Source organism: Balaenoptera ricei, chromosome 19 (genome assembly GCF_028023285.1).
Source record: "Balaenoptera ricei isolate mBalRic1 chromosome 19, mBalRic1.hap2, whole genome shotgun sequence".
In the NCBI taxonomy this organism is placed as follows: Eukaryota; Metazoa; Chordata; class Mammalia; order Artiodactyla; family Balaenopteridae; genus Balaenoptera; species Balaenoptera ricei.
The window spans coordinates 51,397,343-51,415,613 of record NC_082657.1 but is presented as its reverse complement, the minus strand read 5'-3'; the positions used below and the strand labels follow the sequence as shown (position 1 = coordinate 51,415,613).

At 53.5% G+C, this 18,271-nt stretch overlaps 1 protein-coding gene across 4 annotated transcripts in view; it reads right to left on the bottom strand.

Moving 5' to 3' along the window:
• Positions 1-1,447: 1,447 nt before the first annotated feature.
• Positions 1,448-18,271, bottom strand: part of ZNRF1 (zinc and ring finger 1) — a 98,873-nt gene continuing 82,049 nt past the window's right edge. Inside the window, exons 2-5 of one of the 4 annotated variants that reach the window (XM_059904305.1) lie at positions 15,010-15,105; positions 5,285-5,390; positions 3,685-3,776; positions 1,448-2,083 (exon numbers count right to left, since the gene is read on the bottom strand). In XM_059904305.1, coding sequence (XP_059760288.1) covers positions 3,719-3,776; positions 5,285-5,390; positions 15,010-15,105 — 260 coding nt within the window. In that variant the 3' untranslated portion in view covers positions 1,448-2,083; positions 3,685-3,718. The other 3 variants (XM_059904304.1, XM_059904303.1, XR_009498983.1) reach the window with 3 other exon arrangements.

The window sequence follows — 18,271 nt, the reverse complement described above, 5'->3', positions numbered from 1 at the left end:
GTGTGCCAGGTGGGAGTGAAGTCGCTGGGGGTGGGATAGGCACCAGCCCCAGGAGCCTGGAATAGCAGCCGGCGTGGGCTCCAGCCCTGCCCCACCCAGCTCGACCCCTCAGCTCACCCAGGGCGCTGCCAAGGCTGCCGGGCCTAAGCCACCGAGGTGGGCACAGAGGCCTCCTCCGCCTGCAGGCCCAGGGGTCAGGCAAGGAGATCCTCAGGGCCAGCTTTGCTGGAGGAATTAAATATAGAACAGGCAGACATAGTTGCCAGGCAGAAGCAGGAGGTGCTGTGAATAGAACAGTGCTCTTTGCGGTGACAAAGCCACGAGCGAGCCTGCTATGCACGTGCCAGGGGCTTCTGGGCTGATCCTCTGACCCTCACGGTGGCCTCTGAGCTGCATGACTTTGTTCCCACTTCACGTGTGGGGCATCTGAAGTTCAGATGAAGTCCTTTCCCCAGCGTGGTTCTGCCAGGCAGAGGAGCCCCATACAGACAGTTTAGAGCCCAGGTTTTTGCCACCATGGCGACTGCGTGTCCCCGGGGTCACCACCCCACAAGCTCAGACCCACAAACTCCTCTTGAGTATTTCTCTGAAATGCTGAGCGTGCCAGTGCCTTGGCTCGCATTTGCCCACCAGCCTGCAATGCCCTTGTACAGAGCAGGTGCTTCAGCAAGTGTCTGACAGAAGACAACTGCAGAGCCTGGGCCTGGTGGGGTCAGAGCCCATAGAGGCAGCAGCACACAGGAGGCCCGAGAAGGGGCGGAGCAGGCGTCTTCCTCCACAGCTTCCTTCACAGGCTCTGCAGGAGGCTCTGGAATGCCGCTACGGGAGCCAGTCTGGCACAGGGACAGAGGCCAGGTGTGCACTGCTACCTGCTGCCCTGAGCTTCCCACCCAGCCCAAGGTGTGCCAACTCTTGCGAGCCCTGAGTGGCTGGTTCTAGTTCAAGGGCTCTGAGCTGGCTCAGCCCCAAACCAGGGCCTCTTTCTGGGCCTCACTGAAGGATGCCCATGAGTCAGCACTGAGATGTGGCCGGAGCAACAGGAAGGGCAGGGTGTGGAATGGGGAGCCGAGGATTGGGGGGGTACGGTCTGGGCCAATGCCTGGAAGAACCCGCATCCTTGCAGCCTCCATCTGCTGCAAGATCTTTGCCCTGCAGATCTTTCCAGAAGAGTTCTGTCACAACCACTCCACAGGCGATGGCAGATAGATTCCACGAGGCTTGAATGGGTCGTAAACCTGCGGGACTCCGGCCTGACCTGCCACGTTCCCTCACCCAGGCATGACCGCTGAGAACCACATCACACACCTGTAGCCCCGATGCTAGCCTGAAGGAAGGCTCAGGAGGTAGGCAAGGGAGCAGGGGACAGACCTTCAACGCCCACTTCTTGATTGTGTAACAATACTTGATTAAAATGAAGTCACACAGTGCATCTTTTATTAGACATTATTTTAATACCATATCAAAACACCTTGACTAATGAAGAAAGCCTTTTCCCCCAGCTTTGAACGTATTTTTAAACATTTTATAAGGTTTTTTTTTGTATTTTAAAATATAAATACAGAAACCTATCTTGCAGGGGCTGATGCCACATGTGAACATCAATGGCTAGAATGTTCTCAAACAGAATGCCTGAAAACAGGGGCAGCTGTACATATCCCTTTAATAAGTCTTTTGTTCGTCTAGGTTTTCTGGAAAAAAAAATCCACAAGGGTCAAAGAAAAATGTTCAGGCATTTTTGCAGGACACTTGTGATTGTTAAATCCTCTGAACTGACCAGAACCAGGAGGGAAGAGGGGAGGAGAAATGGAAAGGATGGGGGGAGAAGGTCCTCAGTGGGTTGGTTTTTGGCAATGAAGTCAAGATATCAGGGTCCCAAGGGGAGAAAAGTGCAAAACCAAGCCAGAAAATTGGGGAAAAAACCAAACGAACAACAACAACAAAAAAAACCAAGGCAGAGCGGTTGATGGAGAGACCGCCGGGTGCCGGGCACAGGAGGGCTGTGAGCTCTGCTCTGCGAGTGGCGAGAACCCGGCTCTGTTCGTTTTGTCACTGAGTGGGTTCTGGCCGGGCAGCAGACGGCAATCTGTAAACATCACGAGGGAAAACACCAGTCGACACTAGACATTTTTTTTTATAATTTTTTTTTTTTTTGTAAACACTTTAGAGACAGACCCACAACGCCTTGCAAAGGTGAAAAAGAAAATGCCCTTTCCCTCCTGAGATGAGGATGAGGGGAAGGATATTGGGTGATTCTTTCTTCTCTCAAACTCGCTCTCTTTCAATCTGGTGTCCTCAGGGAGAAAGGGAGAACCATTCTCTGGAAGTCAGTGCAGGAGGGGTGCCCTGTTCCCACTGGTGTCCCCAGCTCAGCTCTGCCCCAGGGTCCGAAGCCTCCTCTCAGGAACGGGGGCCTGGCTGTCCCTGTGGGGACCGTAAGATGTAAGTCGTGCTCCATCGGGCCCGAGGCCAGCCGCGTGCATCCTGCTGAGGCCGGGCAGGGGCACCTGTGGTTCCGGTCTGGGGGCCCCGAAGCCAAACATCATGCCGGGAATTTGGACTTGCAGCCAGCACCAGGCTCCATTCCCTCTGCCTCACTCTTCCCCTCGCTTTTTCTTCACCCCACGTCCTCAGTTTTTGAGGTGAAGGTAAAAAGAGCAAATGTCCCTGAATAGTTTGACATCAACAGCTGTTCTCGGAGTTTACTTGGAATAAATAAAATAAACCTAACAAAGAACAAAAGAAAACAAAAAACGAGAGAAAGAGGGAGAGAGGGAGAGAGAGAGAGAGCACAAAAGAGGCCCCCAAACCCTTGGATTCACATGAGATGGGGTGGGTTTTGGTTTCTCTGGGGGTCTGGTTTGTTTGGCAGAAAACAGAAAAGTGCCAGCCCAGAACTCGGGAGGGGCATGTAGGATGGGGCAGGAGAGAATGGTCAGCAGTAAAGCGGGGTGCCTGGGGGGAGAAACTGGGGTCGGACAACGGTGACAGGGGAGCACATGTGCACATCTCGGGAGGAAGCTGGTTGTGCTGGTCTGCTGTGCCAACAGGGACTTGGGTGGCGGGGCCCCAGGTCTGGCCTGGAGGCCTCAGAATCATCTGGAAGGGGGTGAGGGCGGTGGGTGCAGGCGGGAAGAACCAGCCAAGAGATGGCTGCTGACAAGCGCTGCAGGGAACGAGGCGCCGTCCCACACTCGGTCTTGTCCGATGGGTGTGCTGTCCACGCGGGGACGCAAGCGAGATTATCCCGCCCCCAAAGAAGCAGCAGAGACACCCACACCACTGAGGGGCGAGGACCTGCCCCGGACACCAGCGAGCACGAGGCACAGCTGGGGTGCAAAGCAGCATCCCGTCCCGGGGCTTGTGCTGGTTCTCCTGCCCAGCACTTTCCAGGGGACCTTTCTGAACCTTCCTCGGGGAGATTCGCCCTAGACACGGGGAACACGAGGGTCCTTCCCCCAACTCACCTTCCTCTACCCAGCAGGTTCTTCCTCGCAACGTGCGAGTCTGGACTCTCACCCTTCCTAGGAACGCTCCCCACCCCACGGAACCCCTGCTGCTGAGATGCTCCCCTCTCCCCAGACCCCTCTTGGCCGGGGGAGGCGGGGCGCGGGTGCCGTGACGGCAGCTCAGCCCCCCTCCCCGCCTCCAGGCCCCAGAGCGACGCGACCCCAACCACGGGCTCACCTTTGAGAGGAGTCAGCAAGCGAGCCCAGCAGGGTCAGTCCGCGGGGTGTTCTGGACAAGATCTGTTCACTTCAAACCACGAGTCTATGCAACTGAGGGGAGACGGCAAGGGAGACACATCACCGGCTGGCCAGGCCGCTCCCTGGGGGCTAGCTCCAAGGGTCGGGTCTCTGGGCAGGGGATGCCTGACGCTCACCTGCGGGGACCCCACATACCCACTGTCTGCTAGCAGAAGAAAGGAGGACACCCAGGGGGGTCCTGGCACAGCCGGAGTCCCGGTGCAGTGCGTATGGGCTTGGGGTGGACCTAGGCGCTGCAGGATGCAGGGAGTGTGGCCTCGAGAGGGACAAGGCCTCAGGGGCATGGAGCCCAGGAGGACGGCAACAACTACCGGCCAGAGGGTGAGAGTCGGGGGCTGCACAGGGCAGCCAGTCAACTATTTCCAAGGCTTAAAGGGCAAAGAAGTGGGAACAAAGCCCTGGCAGGCTGGTCATCGCCCTGAGCAAGCCCTCTCCTGAGTCACAGGAGCCGCCTGAGGCTCCCGCCCTGGTCTCCCTCTCAGGAGACCCCCAAGCTCTGCCTGGCTTGGCTGGCTGTTGTGGGCAGCCAGCATCTAGCCCTCCTTCCTGGAGAAGGTGGGCCCAGGGGAGGACTGGCCCTGTGGCTTAGTGACATTGCTCAGGAGAGCCAGACAAGAGGCTAGCAGGGAAATCCTGGTCTCTAGTGTTTACAGAAAGCACTGTCTGAACAGAGAGGGAACAGAAATTGGCCCAAGACAGCTTTCTGTAAAACATCTGGGTATTTTCAAAACAGGAACCAGACAGATCATTTGCATAAGTCTCTCCCAGAGCTAAAGATTCCCTTCTTCTGGCTCTGGTCAATGCTTCCCTGGGACACTGGAGCCCTGGGTGCTGCGCCCAGGCCAAGACCCCCTCCCCTTAGGCCTCACTTGTGCCTTTCTGACACCAGCCACATCCATGTGATGCCCCGTGGCCAGTGGCCCTGTGAGTCAGGCTTTGGAAAAGCCTGTGTGTCAGGAAGCAGCTCTGGGGCTCCAGGGGCCGAGAACAGGTGGAGGCCACGGGCAGCACAGAGCGTCCTCCCGTCCTGGGTAAGGAGGTGTCTTCTTTCCAGTTGGAAACAAGAATGAGGCTCATGCTGGAGCCTGAAGGCGAATCTCAGCCCTGCTAATTATAGCGGCTCGCAGCACCCGGGCCCACAGGCAGTGGCTATTCCTGCCTGCCGGGCCTCTGGGGAGGAGGGGCGGGGCCAGGGCGGCCAGCACACCCCTCCGTGCTGACCACCCACCCCCACCAGACCAGGGTCTGCACACTGGAGCAGAGGGGCTCACAGAGATGGACGGGGACTCAACCTTCCAGGGGGCAGGGGCTCCACAGGCCTCCCCCTCGGGCCCGCCACCCAGGCTCTGCGCTCAGCACGTCCAGAACTCCCCAGCTGCCGACCTCTGCCTCGACTCCACTCAGAGTGCTGGGGGACGGGGTGCCTAGTGACAGTCTGCCCTTCTCTCCCCCCACCCACAGGGAAGGAGCCCTCTGGGGTCTGGGGTGCAGCTAAGCCGGCCCTGCCGGCCCTCTCGTACCTTTTGTGATAAATGCACAGGCAGGGCAGCCTGGCTATCGTGTCCCCCTGAAGCAGCTCCTCCAGGCAGATCACACACTCACCCGCATCTTTAGTCAGCACGTCATCTGCAAAGGGGGGACAGGGGAGAGCGGGGGGGTCAGTCACCAGCAGGCAGGGGTCTAGGAGCTGCTTGGGACTGCATGGGTCACCTGAGTCAGCGAAAGCCCAAGAGGGACCTTGACGTGAAGGTCCTCACTGTGGACACAAGACATGCAAACCACACGCTAACTACCTGAAGACAAAATGGGATTAATCACCAAGTAAGCGGCCCAGGCGATGAAGGACGAAAAAGGCTTGGAGAGGAGGAGACATGCAGCAGAGGCAGCACGAGACAGAATGGTTCCCTGAACAGACATTCCCCTTAAACATACACACAGACCAGGTGCACTGGATTTCTGGTTTGGAAAAAAATGGTGATGAGGAGAGTGGTACGAGGCAAGGGTGAACGGAAGAAAGAGGTACCCCAGCAATACGCGTACATGTGTGTCCACGGCAGCATTATTCACAAGAGCCAAAGGTGGGAACAACCCAAATGTCCGCCAGCGGATGAATGGAGAAATGAACCGCGTATCCACTCAGCCAGGAAAGGGGTGAAGAGCTGACGCCTGCTGCACGTGGATGCACCTCGAAAACATGGTGCTGAGGGGAAGGAGCCAGATGCGAAAGGCCACCTGCTGTGTGATCCCCTTTACGTGAAATGTCCAGAAGAGGCAAATCCAGAGACAAAAAGTAGGTCAGGGGCTGGGGGCAGGGGGCACTGGGGAGTGACTGCTTAATGAGTAAGGGATTTTCCTTTGTTTTTCTTGTGGTAACATGAGATCTCTTAACATGAGATCTACCCTCTTAATAAAAATGTAAGAGTACAGTATACTATTGTTATAGGCACCATGCTGCAGAGCAGACCTCTAGACTTATACATATTGCATAACTGAAACTTTTTTCTTTTTTTTAAAAGTCACATTATCAGCTTTTTTTTTCTCCCAAATATTTATTTATTTGGCTGCACCAGGTTTTAGTTGTGGCATGCAGGATCTAGTTCCCGAACCAGGGATCGAACCCGGGCCCCCTGCAATGGGAACGAGGAGTCTTAACCACTGGACCACCAGGGAAGTCCCATAACTGAAACTTTCTGCCAGTTGAATAGCAATTGCCTGTTTCCCTCTCCACTGTCAACCACACTTCTACTCTCTGGTTCTATGGGGTTGACTGCTTTAGATCCTTCATGTAAGTGGAAGCATGCAAGGAGTTCCTTCTGGGATGATGAAATGTTTGGAATTAGACAGAGATGGTGGTTGCACAACATTGTGAATGTCCCAAATGCTACTACACTCTACATGTAAAAATGGTTACTTGTGTGTTATACAAATTTTAACTCAGTTAAATATTTTAAAAAGACACCCCACACCTCACCAGAAAAGAATGAATGGAAGGAAGCTGCTGCCCACCACGGCCCCAAGCGAAGCCATGACCAGAACAGCCCGAGCAGAACAGGGGGCCGAGCCAGCATCCCCTACGACATTTCTATGACATTCTGGGCACTGGCGACTCAGTGAATAAGCCACGGTCTCAGGATTCAGGAAACTCATAGTCTAGCAGGGGCGGCGGAACAAGAAGACGGAAATGAACAGCACAGGAATTCCTGGAAGTCTTACGACGCACATAGATCCAGATGTGAGAAGTACGGGAGACGCCGAATCGGGGCGGGGACTGTTCAGGGAGGGATATTCCAGGCAAAGGGGACAGCATCTGTGCACCTGGCAAGGCAGGACGTTTGCTGTGGTAGGTGCAGAGTCCTGGGGCCACGGGGGGGTAGGTGAGACCAACTTCCTGAGGACGGACTTGTATCCTGCTGTGCTACCTTGGCTTTATCTGGGTCACTGAAGGGCCTTGGAAACGCACTGATCACATCTCGTCTCCTGAAACTACTGGAAATGACTGGAAGAGCCCACAGATGGGGAGCCCGCTACGGAGGCTATCGCTGTGGTGCAGGAGAGATGAACTCAAGGCCGGCACCAGCAACGGGGGGAGGTGGATGGCATGAATTGGGGCAGCTGGGCAAACGGGGGGCAGGGGACGGGAGCACACGCTTGTCAGAGCGAGAGGGAGCCCGGAGGAGGGCCAGCTTGGGAAGTAATGATGAGCTCAGAGCTGGGTGGTAGGCGCTGACCAGGCGTCTCCCCCAGGACGCACTAATGGAAACCTGCTGGAGTCCATTCAAGTCCAGATCTGGGGTTTAGAGGAGAGATGTGGGCAACAGGGGTAGATGTGGGATAAAGAGCTTAGACAAATCTAAAGAAGGCAGACGACTGACCCCAGGTGAATTCTAATATTTGGAAGGCAGGTGAAAGAGGTGAAGTCAGCAAAAGGTTACCCAGAAGTTCTCAAAACCACAGGAGAAATACCCTGAGAACAGGTTCTGGATGTAAAGAAAGCAAAGCCTGAAGCAGGGTAATTCTCCACTTATGAGAGATATTAATTGATCGTGAACACTGCCAATGATACACACTGAGATTTCATGTGTGTTCAGTGAGCCTCAGGATCTTACAAGCCAGGCAGGGCACACGGTGTTATTCCTGTTTTGCAAACGGGGACACTGCAGCCAGAGAATCAGACACCTTGCCGAAGTCAGAGGGCTCATGAATGGGGCAGGGACGGGGACCCTCTGTGGGGCTGCCCTCCACCACTATGGTTTCTCTGTGCCCTCTGATTACTTTAGTGGAAGGGGAAACATCCGGGGCCCATAAAATGAGGATACTTCATGGCCTAGAAGGCTACGGTGACTCAGAGCCCCCCATCAGGAACCCCAAGGAAAACAACTAAGATAGAATCAACTCAATACTTAAGTCCTTATGCACAAGAGCTGGGAGAGAAGTCACTTTCAGCTTCCAGGCCACCAGGACAGCCTGTGGTTATGTTCTCTGTTAAGATCTGCCTAACCCAAAGCCCCAAAGCCCACCTGAAAGGGCAACGTGGCGGGAAAAGCAGACAGCACACAGTCGGTCTGCCACTGGAGTGTAACCTCAGACTCCAAACGTGGCAAGTGGCACATCTGTAAAAGGGTATGATCCCATTTTTTAAAAAAGCACTAGATACCATACACATTTAAATATTTGTGTGTGTGTAAGCGCAGGAAAAAGCCTGGAGGGAAACACACACTTTAATAGTGGTGGAAGAAAGGAGGATTAGAAGAAAAATATTTTTATATATTTTTGAATTGTTTGAACAGGCATTACTTTTATAATTAACAACCCCCAATAAAGAAACAGACTAGTGTTTTCATTTCACTCTGAAATGTATCAAAAGGATAATACGGATTGGTGGGTGGAGAGACATGTGATAGAGCAAGTACAGTATAATGTAGACTCTAGGTGGGGGGTATTTTGGTGTTCATTGCAAAACTCTCAACTTTGCTGTATGTTTGACATTTTTCATAATAAAATACTGGGAGGAAAAAACTCCAAAAAAGATGGGAGGAAAAACAGACCAGCTCTGAGAAGGCAGTCATACTGCAGACCTTCTTGGGCATTTATTTCCACTCTCCTTGTCTCTGGCATCTCATCTGTAAAGTGAGGATCTGGGATACGGCCCCTTTTCCGTGCTTCCCTCCTCACTTATGGATGATTTCCTTGGGAGCACAGCAACATTACTGATTCCGAATCAGCGTCCCCTTCTGATGGGTAAGTCAGCTGTGAGCCCAGGGGCAAGTCAGAATTCCCTCAGTCCCAAACAGTTTTCTGCATGAGCTGCGCTCTGTCTGTCCTGTCAGGTCCAGGCTGGGATAGGGGGCGGGAGCCAGGCAAGGGGATGAGACCTGAGACCTGGTGCTTGCTTCTTCAGCGGGACTGGACTGGACTCTCCTCTCTTTTCTCGCGGGTCCTGGGGTGAAGAGGAGCCACGGCTGGGACCCTGAGAGCGCAGGGCAGCAGGGAGTGCTCACAGCCAGTGAAGTGCCCGGGGAGCACCATCTCCCCACCGCGGAAGGCAGGAGGAGCCCGAATCCAGCCACAGGCCTGAGTGGGTTGGGTAAAACTTCCCGTCCCAATCCCCGGGCTCTAGGAATCAGCAGCCCCCAGCTGTCCCTGGGCGCCTAGCAGGCGAGGGGAAATGGCTGAAGCTGAAGCCTGGCTATCACCCAGATCCTACGAGACTTCCGCACTCTTGTGATGGGAGCCTGCTGTCCGCTGTCGGAGGGACCTTGCAGCCTGAAGCCGAGGACCCCGAGCCTGGCACAAGTTAAGGCCACTCTGCAGATGGAACCAAACGCCCCCGGGCACCCGATGTCCCCAGAGGAGGGGGGCTCAACCGATGCTGGCTGATGAGAACACAGAACCAAGCTGTGCTTTCTTCCTTTTTCTTACTGCTTCTCAAGCACCCACAACCGCCAGCTTCCCGACACCGTGTGCAAAGCCAACGGCCCTGTCCAGGGGGGAGTGCAGAAGTGTGCCTGGCCTGAGGGGTGGTGCTCACGGTGCCAGTGCCTGGCCCTCTAGCCGGCCCAGAGTGGCAGGCAATGCTCTCTGTGACAGCACTGCGGTGGGAGGTGATGGCACACTTCTGCCCCCTCCCTGACAGCTGCTGTTTATCTGAGAAAAGTGATCGAGGAGGAGGAGAAAAAGGAGCCCTCACTTCTTTGGGGCCAGCTGTATGCCACAAATGTCGCACACGCATCTCAGTGAATCCTAAAGACCCTGGGGGGGTCTGTGCTTCAGCTCAGGCAGCTGGTAAGTGGCCATGACTCCCACGCCAAGTTCCTTCCACTTGGCCACCCTGCCTCCTTTCCTTAAAAGACCAGGCAGTAGAGTCTCTTCCTTGCGGCTGGAAACCACCACCCGTCTCACAGACAGCTTCAGATCTTTCTCTTTGTGAACGTGGTGCAGGAACCTGGGCGCTCAGCATGAACAGGCCAGGCGGAGGGAGCTGTACTGCTGCCCTGCAGAGAGCACAGGCTCGATGTCCCCCGAGGGGACCCGCAGAGCTGCCGGCGGCACGGAGGGAAGGCTGGTGCGGTGCAGCTGAGCGGGGCCGCACACAGCCCACTGCCCCTGCTGCTTGATGGCAGTCACGGTCCTGGGAGGAAGGAAGGTGGGAGCCAGAGGGAGAACCCCCAGCAAATGACTCAGAAACAAAGGCTCCACCGCCGGCCTCGTTTCCCGCCTAGGCGTGGAAGAGCCCAGGCTGGTAGACCCTTCGGCATGCGCAGAGCTGCTGGCCCAGCCTCCTGGGGGACAGGAAGGGGCAGTGCCACCACCGCCAGGCGTCGCCAGCTCCCTTCTTGGGAAATCTCCAGGCAAAGGGGAGACTTTGAGTAGAGAGCTCCCCTACCAGCAGTGGTGTCTCCACCCCACCCCACAGACTGTGAGGCACGACCCAATTGTCCTGGATCCAATTGTTCTGACGAGGTGGGCTGCGATCACGACAGGCAGAGCGGGGAGCTCTCAGGCTCGCAGGGCTTCATGTTTACAGAGGCTGCCCTGTGACCCCATTCAGTCCCCTCTCCTCCGGTCTCCCTCCCAGCCACTCCTCATTCACCCAGCGGCCTGGCCTGCCGGGAGTTCTCCTCCCCCCTTCCCTCCCACAGGAAGAGCACCCAGACAGACACCTCCGGACAGACACCTCGCAGCCAGACTCAGCCGCTGCTGGGCATCGAACAATAGCTCCTGGCAGTGCCCCACCGGGCTGGGCAAACTCCCCGGCCAGAACCTGGCTCCCCAAGGCCCAAGAAAAGGCACTTCCATCCCAACCACAGGACCCCTGAGAGCAGAGACACAGGCCAAACAAGCACTATTTACACAGGTCTGCTGGCTGGGGGTAAACCAGCAGGAGGCATTCCTGCTCTGGGGGGAGCCAGATTCCCTTTCCTTTAAAGAAACCTTGTGTGACATTTATCATTTCAAGAGCCCTGAAGTTGGGGGCAATGACTTTCAGTAGAGAGGAGGGATGGATGGTCAGGACCTAAGAAGCAGGGCATGGCTCTGCGCCCCAGAAGAAAGCAAGGGGGAGAGGAACTTTTGAAGCTGCTTTGACAGCCATCAAGCTCTCTTAATACTGCTGGCAAATGGACCTGCCACACGCCAGACTCTCCCAGAGCCAAGGACTCCTGGCTGGTCCTGGAACCAGGGTCTCCTCGGCTTTCAATGGACAATCAGTCATCTGTCACGACCCCCCGCCACTCCAGTACTGTGACTCTCTTCTGTTCATAGCAGAATCAGGCCCCTCATCTCAAGGCTTGTTTTGCTGGCTGACCAGTATGATGGTCAAAATCTGAGTGCATGTTCTTGAGGATGCAAGTTCCCCCAGTCTCAGAACCACACACAGATATTGGAAAGGAAGAGAAATTACAAGGCCCAATCAAGCTGACCACATTTACCTGCAGAAAGGGTCCCCCCAACTCTGTCCTCGTCTTTGAGGGGTCCTGGGTTCAGAGCTGCCCACTGAAGAGAACGGAGGAGAGAAGATTCTGTGCTCTGCGGTGCAGCTCCCTTCCCTACCCCTCCGAATGGGTCACCAGGACTCACAAGCCAGGTGCCTGCTGGGAAGCACCAGTTACTGGCCTTCACATTTCTCTTGAGCACTGGGTCAACCAGTTAAACTAGTCTTGCCTTTCCAAAACTGGCTTTTTTTTTTTTTTTTTTTTTAAATCTGGCAGGCGGCTACTGGAGGCCTTCCAACCCACGGCTCAGGCCAACCCTCATAATAAGAAAAATACTACTTTCTATCTGCCTCATTTAGGAGGTTTCTACTTTTTTCCCCCCCTTTGGTGGTTAACTAAGTTTCATCTTATATAACCGCTATAAATTTCCTAAAAATTTCCCCAATTGGTGCCAGCAGCTACAGGAAGGGTGTGTGTGTGTGTGTGTGTGTGTGTGTGTGTGTGTGTGTAGATGCGAGTCACCAGGAATTCCAGTGAGTCTTCACAAGAATACAGCACTTCTTAATCCACTAAGAAAGTCTCAGATTCTCCCCTTTCCAGGAAGATTCTGGGAGTTCTACACCTCACAAATGCTTTAAGTCTCTTCACTTTTTTCTTTTTTGGTAGAAAAGATAAAGTGAAGCTGGGGATGTCAGGATGATAAGAAATCACTGGTAAAATATGTTACTGGCAAAACCAAAATAAATACCTAGAGGTCCGACCTGGGATTTCGGCCTAAGGCCTTATCTGAACTAAAACAGGCCCTAGACCAGCCCGGAGACTCACACCCCATATACAAACCCCAAGTGACAAATGCCTTTCTCTTATCTGGAAGGGTTAGGTGTCTTTAGAAAAGACAAAGACTGAATGTGAGGAATCCAGCCATGATGGAGGGGCCAGGCCACTGTCTCTGAAGCACTTTCCTCGCCTTAAGACGAATTCCACCGATGGGACCAGGAACAACCTGCCTTTCTTTGCCTCAGGTGGTAAAGGACTGGCTTTTGCAAAAGAGATCTTCCAGTTTAAAGCTTATAATTTACACTCACACTCTCTCTCTCTCTCTCTCACACACACACACACACACACACACACACACGCACCCCCCCCCCCCAAGAGGTGGCTTTTCAATAAGAGGAAGGAAAAAGTGGGAAGTGACCAAGAACAGCCACGGTTATGCCTCAGACTGGTTGGCCAACCTCTGCTTCCTCTAAGGAGACTCCGACTCTGAGTGTGGCTTCCGCAGGTGACCTGTGCTCGGGCTGGGCTGTCAGGCCTGCTCTCCAGGGCTGCCTCTCTTTGGAGGCAAAGAGGAAAGGCACGGAGGACACCTACGGCAGCACTGGCACGTACATGCTCACATGCAAGAGGCACTGCAGGTATCCCGGGCGGTTCCCCGGGAGAGAAGCCCATGCCCTCACCTCCCCCACTGTCCAAGCTGGGCGTGTGGGTCCTCCTTACAGAGTGGCCCCAAGAGCGCTCTGCCCTCCACAGCTGCCCTACAAAGTTCTCCCTCATGACGCCAAGAGCCCAGGCCTGTCGGGTGAGCCCACTCTGAGGATGCTTTGTGTTCTCATGACAGCAAGGCAGTGTCCACAGAGAACTCTGCCCAGCGCCCCATGGGACAAAAAGCAGCCTTCACGGGGGTGCTGCGCACGTGGGAAGTAAGTGAACACGGTCTCTGAGGCCACGGCGGGGGAGGGCTGTCAGCCTCGGGGGAAGACTCCTCTCCCTCCCTGGTCCCAGGCAGAGACAAAGAACAAAGTGGAGCTGAGCAGCCTGGACGAGCCTGACGGGGAGCCCAGAGCTCGAGGGACAAGACTCAGAGACTCAGCATCAGTCAGTCCCCAGGGACAGGAGAGGCTGTCCCCTGGGGAGAACGGGGGCTCCCTGGACAACCAGGGAGGAGAGGAAAGGGAAGGACACTTGGACTCAGAGATGGCAAAGGTCACCAGACCATGTGTAACCGGCCAGCCGGCCCACGTCCAGAATCTGTTGGCGGTGCAAGAAAAGAGATAAGAGAATAGCAGGACGTGTCTTCAGGAGAATCAAGTGGATCAGATTCGTCAGATTAATTTTGCAGGAACAATCTGGAATTATCTGGCCTACACAGGTGGGTCTGAGGAGGCAGGAGCCCAAGGAAGGTCTGTAAGGAGAGTCGACCTGGGAAACTTTCATGGACAGGATGGGGGTCAGGTGATGCGGGCCCACCTCCTGCCCGGTCCTGGGGCCCTGAGAAATCTCAGCGCTGTTTTCCTAAGCATCGCTGTGACTCTAACCTACAAGGCAGGCCGGGGTTGGGGTCAGGTTGGGCGCACCCCTCTCAGATCCAGTGCCCATTCTCGTAGAAGACACAGTTCTCTGAGAACATGGTTTGAAGACCAAACTAAGCACGTAAGGATGGAAAGCCCAAGAGTCACTGGCAGCACAGGGTGCAAGGAACTCAAGAGCAGTCAGTCCACTTCAGAAAAGGATGAAAAGAACCCCAGGGACGGCCTTGCATTTCTCGGGGCGGCTGTAACTTCCTGAGCGCTGACCACGTGTCAGGCTCCGGACTGAAAGCTTTTATGTGTAATATCTCACTTTATTCTGACAAAAATCCTATGAACGCTGTACTGAAATTCCCGTTTTAGGGACCAGAAAACCAAGGCTCTGCAAACTGAGCACTTGTTCAAGACCGCACGGCCAGTAAGTAAGTGGCCAAGGCAGGCTCTGAACCCAGAACAGCTGGGCTCCAAGCCTTCCCCAAAGTAAACCAGGCAGGTGCTGACCCTCCTTCTGTCCACAGAGGCGCCGTGGCGGGGGGGGTTTCACTGAGTCCCCCGTTGTACTCACTGCTCAGCCCCGCGGCCGCCTCCAAGGCAGGAAGCAGCACAGCCTCGGGGCAGCGATGAGGTGGCAGGTCAGCATTCTCAATCCCCAAAGGTGTCCACAAATCACACCCGCTCTACCGTGGAGAGTCAGGCTGAAGCACTGTGTGCAAGGCACAGCCCAGACTCCCTTCCCCACAGAGAGCTGGCACTCCCGCTGGGCCCTCTGCTGTCAGCTGTGTGACCAAGGCCTGTCTCTCGACCAGAGATGCAAGGAACTAAGTGGGTGGAAGAAAGGGCAGGGTTAATTGGCCACCCAAGGGACTTCCAGACCCCACCCCTGTGCCTTCCTCCCTGCTCCACTCCTCTTGCCGGAAGGCGGGGTGGACATGCTGCCCAGAGCCACGGAGGCTGGAAAGACCCTGCTCAGAGCTCCCCCCACACCTCCCGCCCCAGCCAAGCTCTTACCGTTGTAGGAGAGGCGAGGTTTGCTCAGACACATTATAAAGTGCATTTCCATCTCATCGGAAGCCACAGACTTGGAGCAAATGGGGCACTTGAAACCTGAAAAAGAGGAAATAGAACGAAATGGTTTTTTCCAAACCAAACATATCCATCATAAATGTGGAAACTCTTAGGTGACTCTGGCCATTGTGGGGTCAGGGTCAAAATAGCGAATTACAGTCTAGATACATCCTACAGCTGACTTCTTCATTAAAGGCGGGCAACGTTTTGTTTTCTGATTACAGCCTCCAATTCCCATTTTTTCACTGGGGCTCACCCTTGTCATGCCCCTTGCTGAAGTTTTTCAGAAGTCACTGACAGCTGATTTGAGTTTTATTTTCTTTTATACCCTTTCCCAAGGGGGTCCAGTGGGCAGTGGGGACAGGGAGGCATCGATCTAATCAAGGCAACCAAATAATCTGTCTTTGAATAATAAGAGTTTAATTTAACACCCTTCCACCTCCCAGCCCTCAAACCACTTGGCTGGATCACCTGTGGAAGGAATCCCTAGAGTCCTGGGCACCTCCATCCCTCATCCAGAGCCACCTTTCCTCCCGTGGCTCAGGCAGCGAGAGTGTGCTAGCCACAGGGTGGCCCTCCAGAGCACTCCCAAATGCCACACATGCCTTGGCCATATGCCACCAAGAGTAACAGCTGTTTCACAATGATAGGCGACAGACCCTGCTGTTTTATTCCCGAGGAAGTTTGCTTATACACCCAGAAAGTGTCATCGGAACTGTATCAGTATTGGAGACTTTGGTTGAGAATCTTCTGAGCTGAACTCCATTAAGTAAACCTAGTCCTTCGATCTATTTTTTAATAAATTATTTTTTGATCTATTTTTATAGATAAATACAGATCCACTATTGTCAATTTCCCCCATTTTACTTTTATTAAAATTGCTTTCAAATGGGGAATTGCCTGGCGGTCCAGTGGTTAGGACTGTGTGCTTTCAATGCCAAGGGCCTGGGTTTGACCCCTGCTTGGGGAACTAAGATCCCACAAGCCGCACGTCGCAGCCAAAAAATAAAAAATAAAATAAAAATTACTGGACTTCCCTGGTGGCACAGTGGTTAAGAATCCGCCTGCCAATGCAGGGGACACGGGTTCGAGCCCTGGTCTGGGAAGATCCCACATGCTGCAGAGCAACTAAGCCCGTGCGCCACAGCTACTGAGCCTGCGCTCTAGAGCCCGCAAGCCACAACTACTGAGCCCGCGTGCCACAACTACTGAAGCCTGTGCACCTAGAGCCCGTGCTCCTCAACAAGAGAAGCCACTGCAATGAGAAGCCTGTGCACCGCAACGAAGAGTAGCCCCTGCTCGCCACAACTAGAGAAAGCCCGCACGCAGCAACGAAGACCCAACGCAGGCAAAAATAAATAAATTAAAAAAAATAAAAATAAAAATTACTTTCAAATGGATTACTTCTTTTCCATTCTACCAAAAAGATTGAAAAGTTATCTATTTATTTGTCCACATCAAATTTTAAACATCACAGCTGCTCCCTTTTGTGACCATAATCCCTACTTTCTCAGTCTGGAATTCCTAGGTCAAATACAGCACACCAGAATATTGTTGTGAAGATCAGACTCTTCTGTTAATTTGCAGTCAAAATGTCCCACGCACAGTTTCACTGGATGCTGGTAATATCTATCAGCAATATTTACTATGAGGCGAGGGTTCATGTTGACTGTTAGCTGCTCCAGGAGAAGAGGAGTTCACACCTTCACCAGTGTGCTTCCCGAGGGGAGTCGCTCATTCTGTATGGAAAGCCCTCCACTCTGGCAGCAGGTGGTGCTGAGACAGGAAGCAAGCTGGCTCCCATGTTCCCGTGTAGGGCACAAGCACTTTGCTTGAAGTCTTCTCCAAACCCTCCTCTCTTCAGTGACAATGCTCTGAGCTACAGGACCAGACAGAAAATCCACAGTCCGGTTCACTCCAGGCAATGTGGACCTCAGACTCCGTGGCACCGTTCCCATTCCTCCAACCCCTTTTCTCAAAGAGCTTTAGCATCTAAGTGTCTTGGCTAAAAATTCTTGAAAGTGCTATCATCCCAAGGACTCTGGCCAAGCTTTGAGAAAGGGCTGTATTTTCTGATCTCTGGATGCTTATGAATCCATTAATGACAAAACCAGAAGACAGAAAAGAAACGTGATGGGGGAGGGTCCATCCCCAGTTTCCTGGCACAGGTGAGTAATGAACGCGAGTCTGGTAGAATGAGGATGTTCTTCACATCTAACCTAAGTCCCTCTGTACCCTTGAATCTACCCTCATGTCTGTGCCCTGCAAATAAACCAATACTTAAATAACATTCCATAGAATGACCAGCCATTGGGAGATTTGTTCACCCTTTTTTCTGACTCAAAAGACCAAGGTTGGGTCTTCCCTGGAGGTCCAGTGGTTAAGACTCCACGCTTCCAATGCAAGGGGCACGGGTTCAATCCCTGGTCAGGGAACTGAGATCCCAACATGCTACGTGGTGCGACCAAAAAAATAAAAATAAAAAATTTATTAAAACAATGTTTTAAAAAGACCAAGGTTTTGCAACACTTTGACTACAGGATGCTTCCACTTTAAACTTGCTAAGTTAGCACCCTATCTGCGGGCTGAGGGCTCAGGGCTGCGGGCAGGCCAGGATGGATGTGCTCCTGACAGGTCCTCTAACACTATGTCCTGATGCAGCCACTGGGAGGTGGTAAAGTGATTTCTTACTAAAGAAAAGCCCTTCACCTCGTACATTACTCACTTTTCTGATAACTCAGAACAGAGTCATTGTTGTTGCTACAATAGCATCATTCAAACCCTCACATCCCAACGTGACTCCTTGAGTACAGGAGAGGGGTCGAGTTACGGCTATGGCGCTGGGAAGAAGGCCACCCCACAAGAAGGTCTAGGAAGGAATGTCACCCGATGTTTATGCCCTAGGAAAAAACAAGTTGAGACTCACAGGTTTAGACCAATCCTCTCACTGTACAGATAAAGAAAGAGACCCCAGGGAGGCCATCAGTCAAACAACTTAGGGGCGGAGCTGAGACAAGAATCAGATTTCTTAGCTCCCAATCTAAAGTCCTTGCCATTAGGGAAGAAAAAGCTGACCGCAGGTGTGATATTGTGATTTATAGTCAGAAGTATATATTTGGTCTTTGTCCCGTTTCTGGCATAGAGCTCCTAAAACCCTTGGAATTCCCTAAGACCAATTATATTTGGTTTTCTGTCATCACTTCCT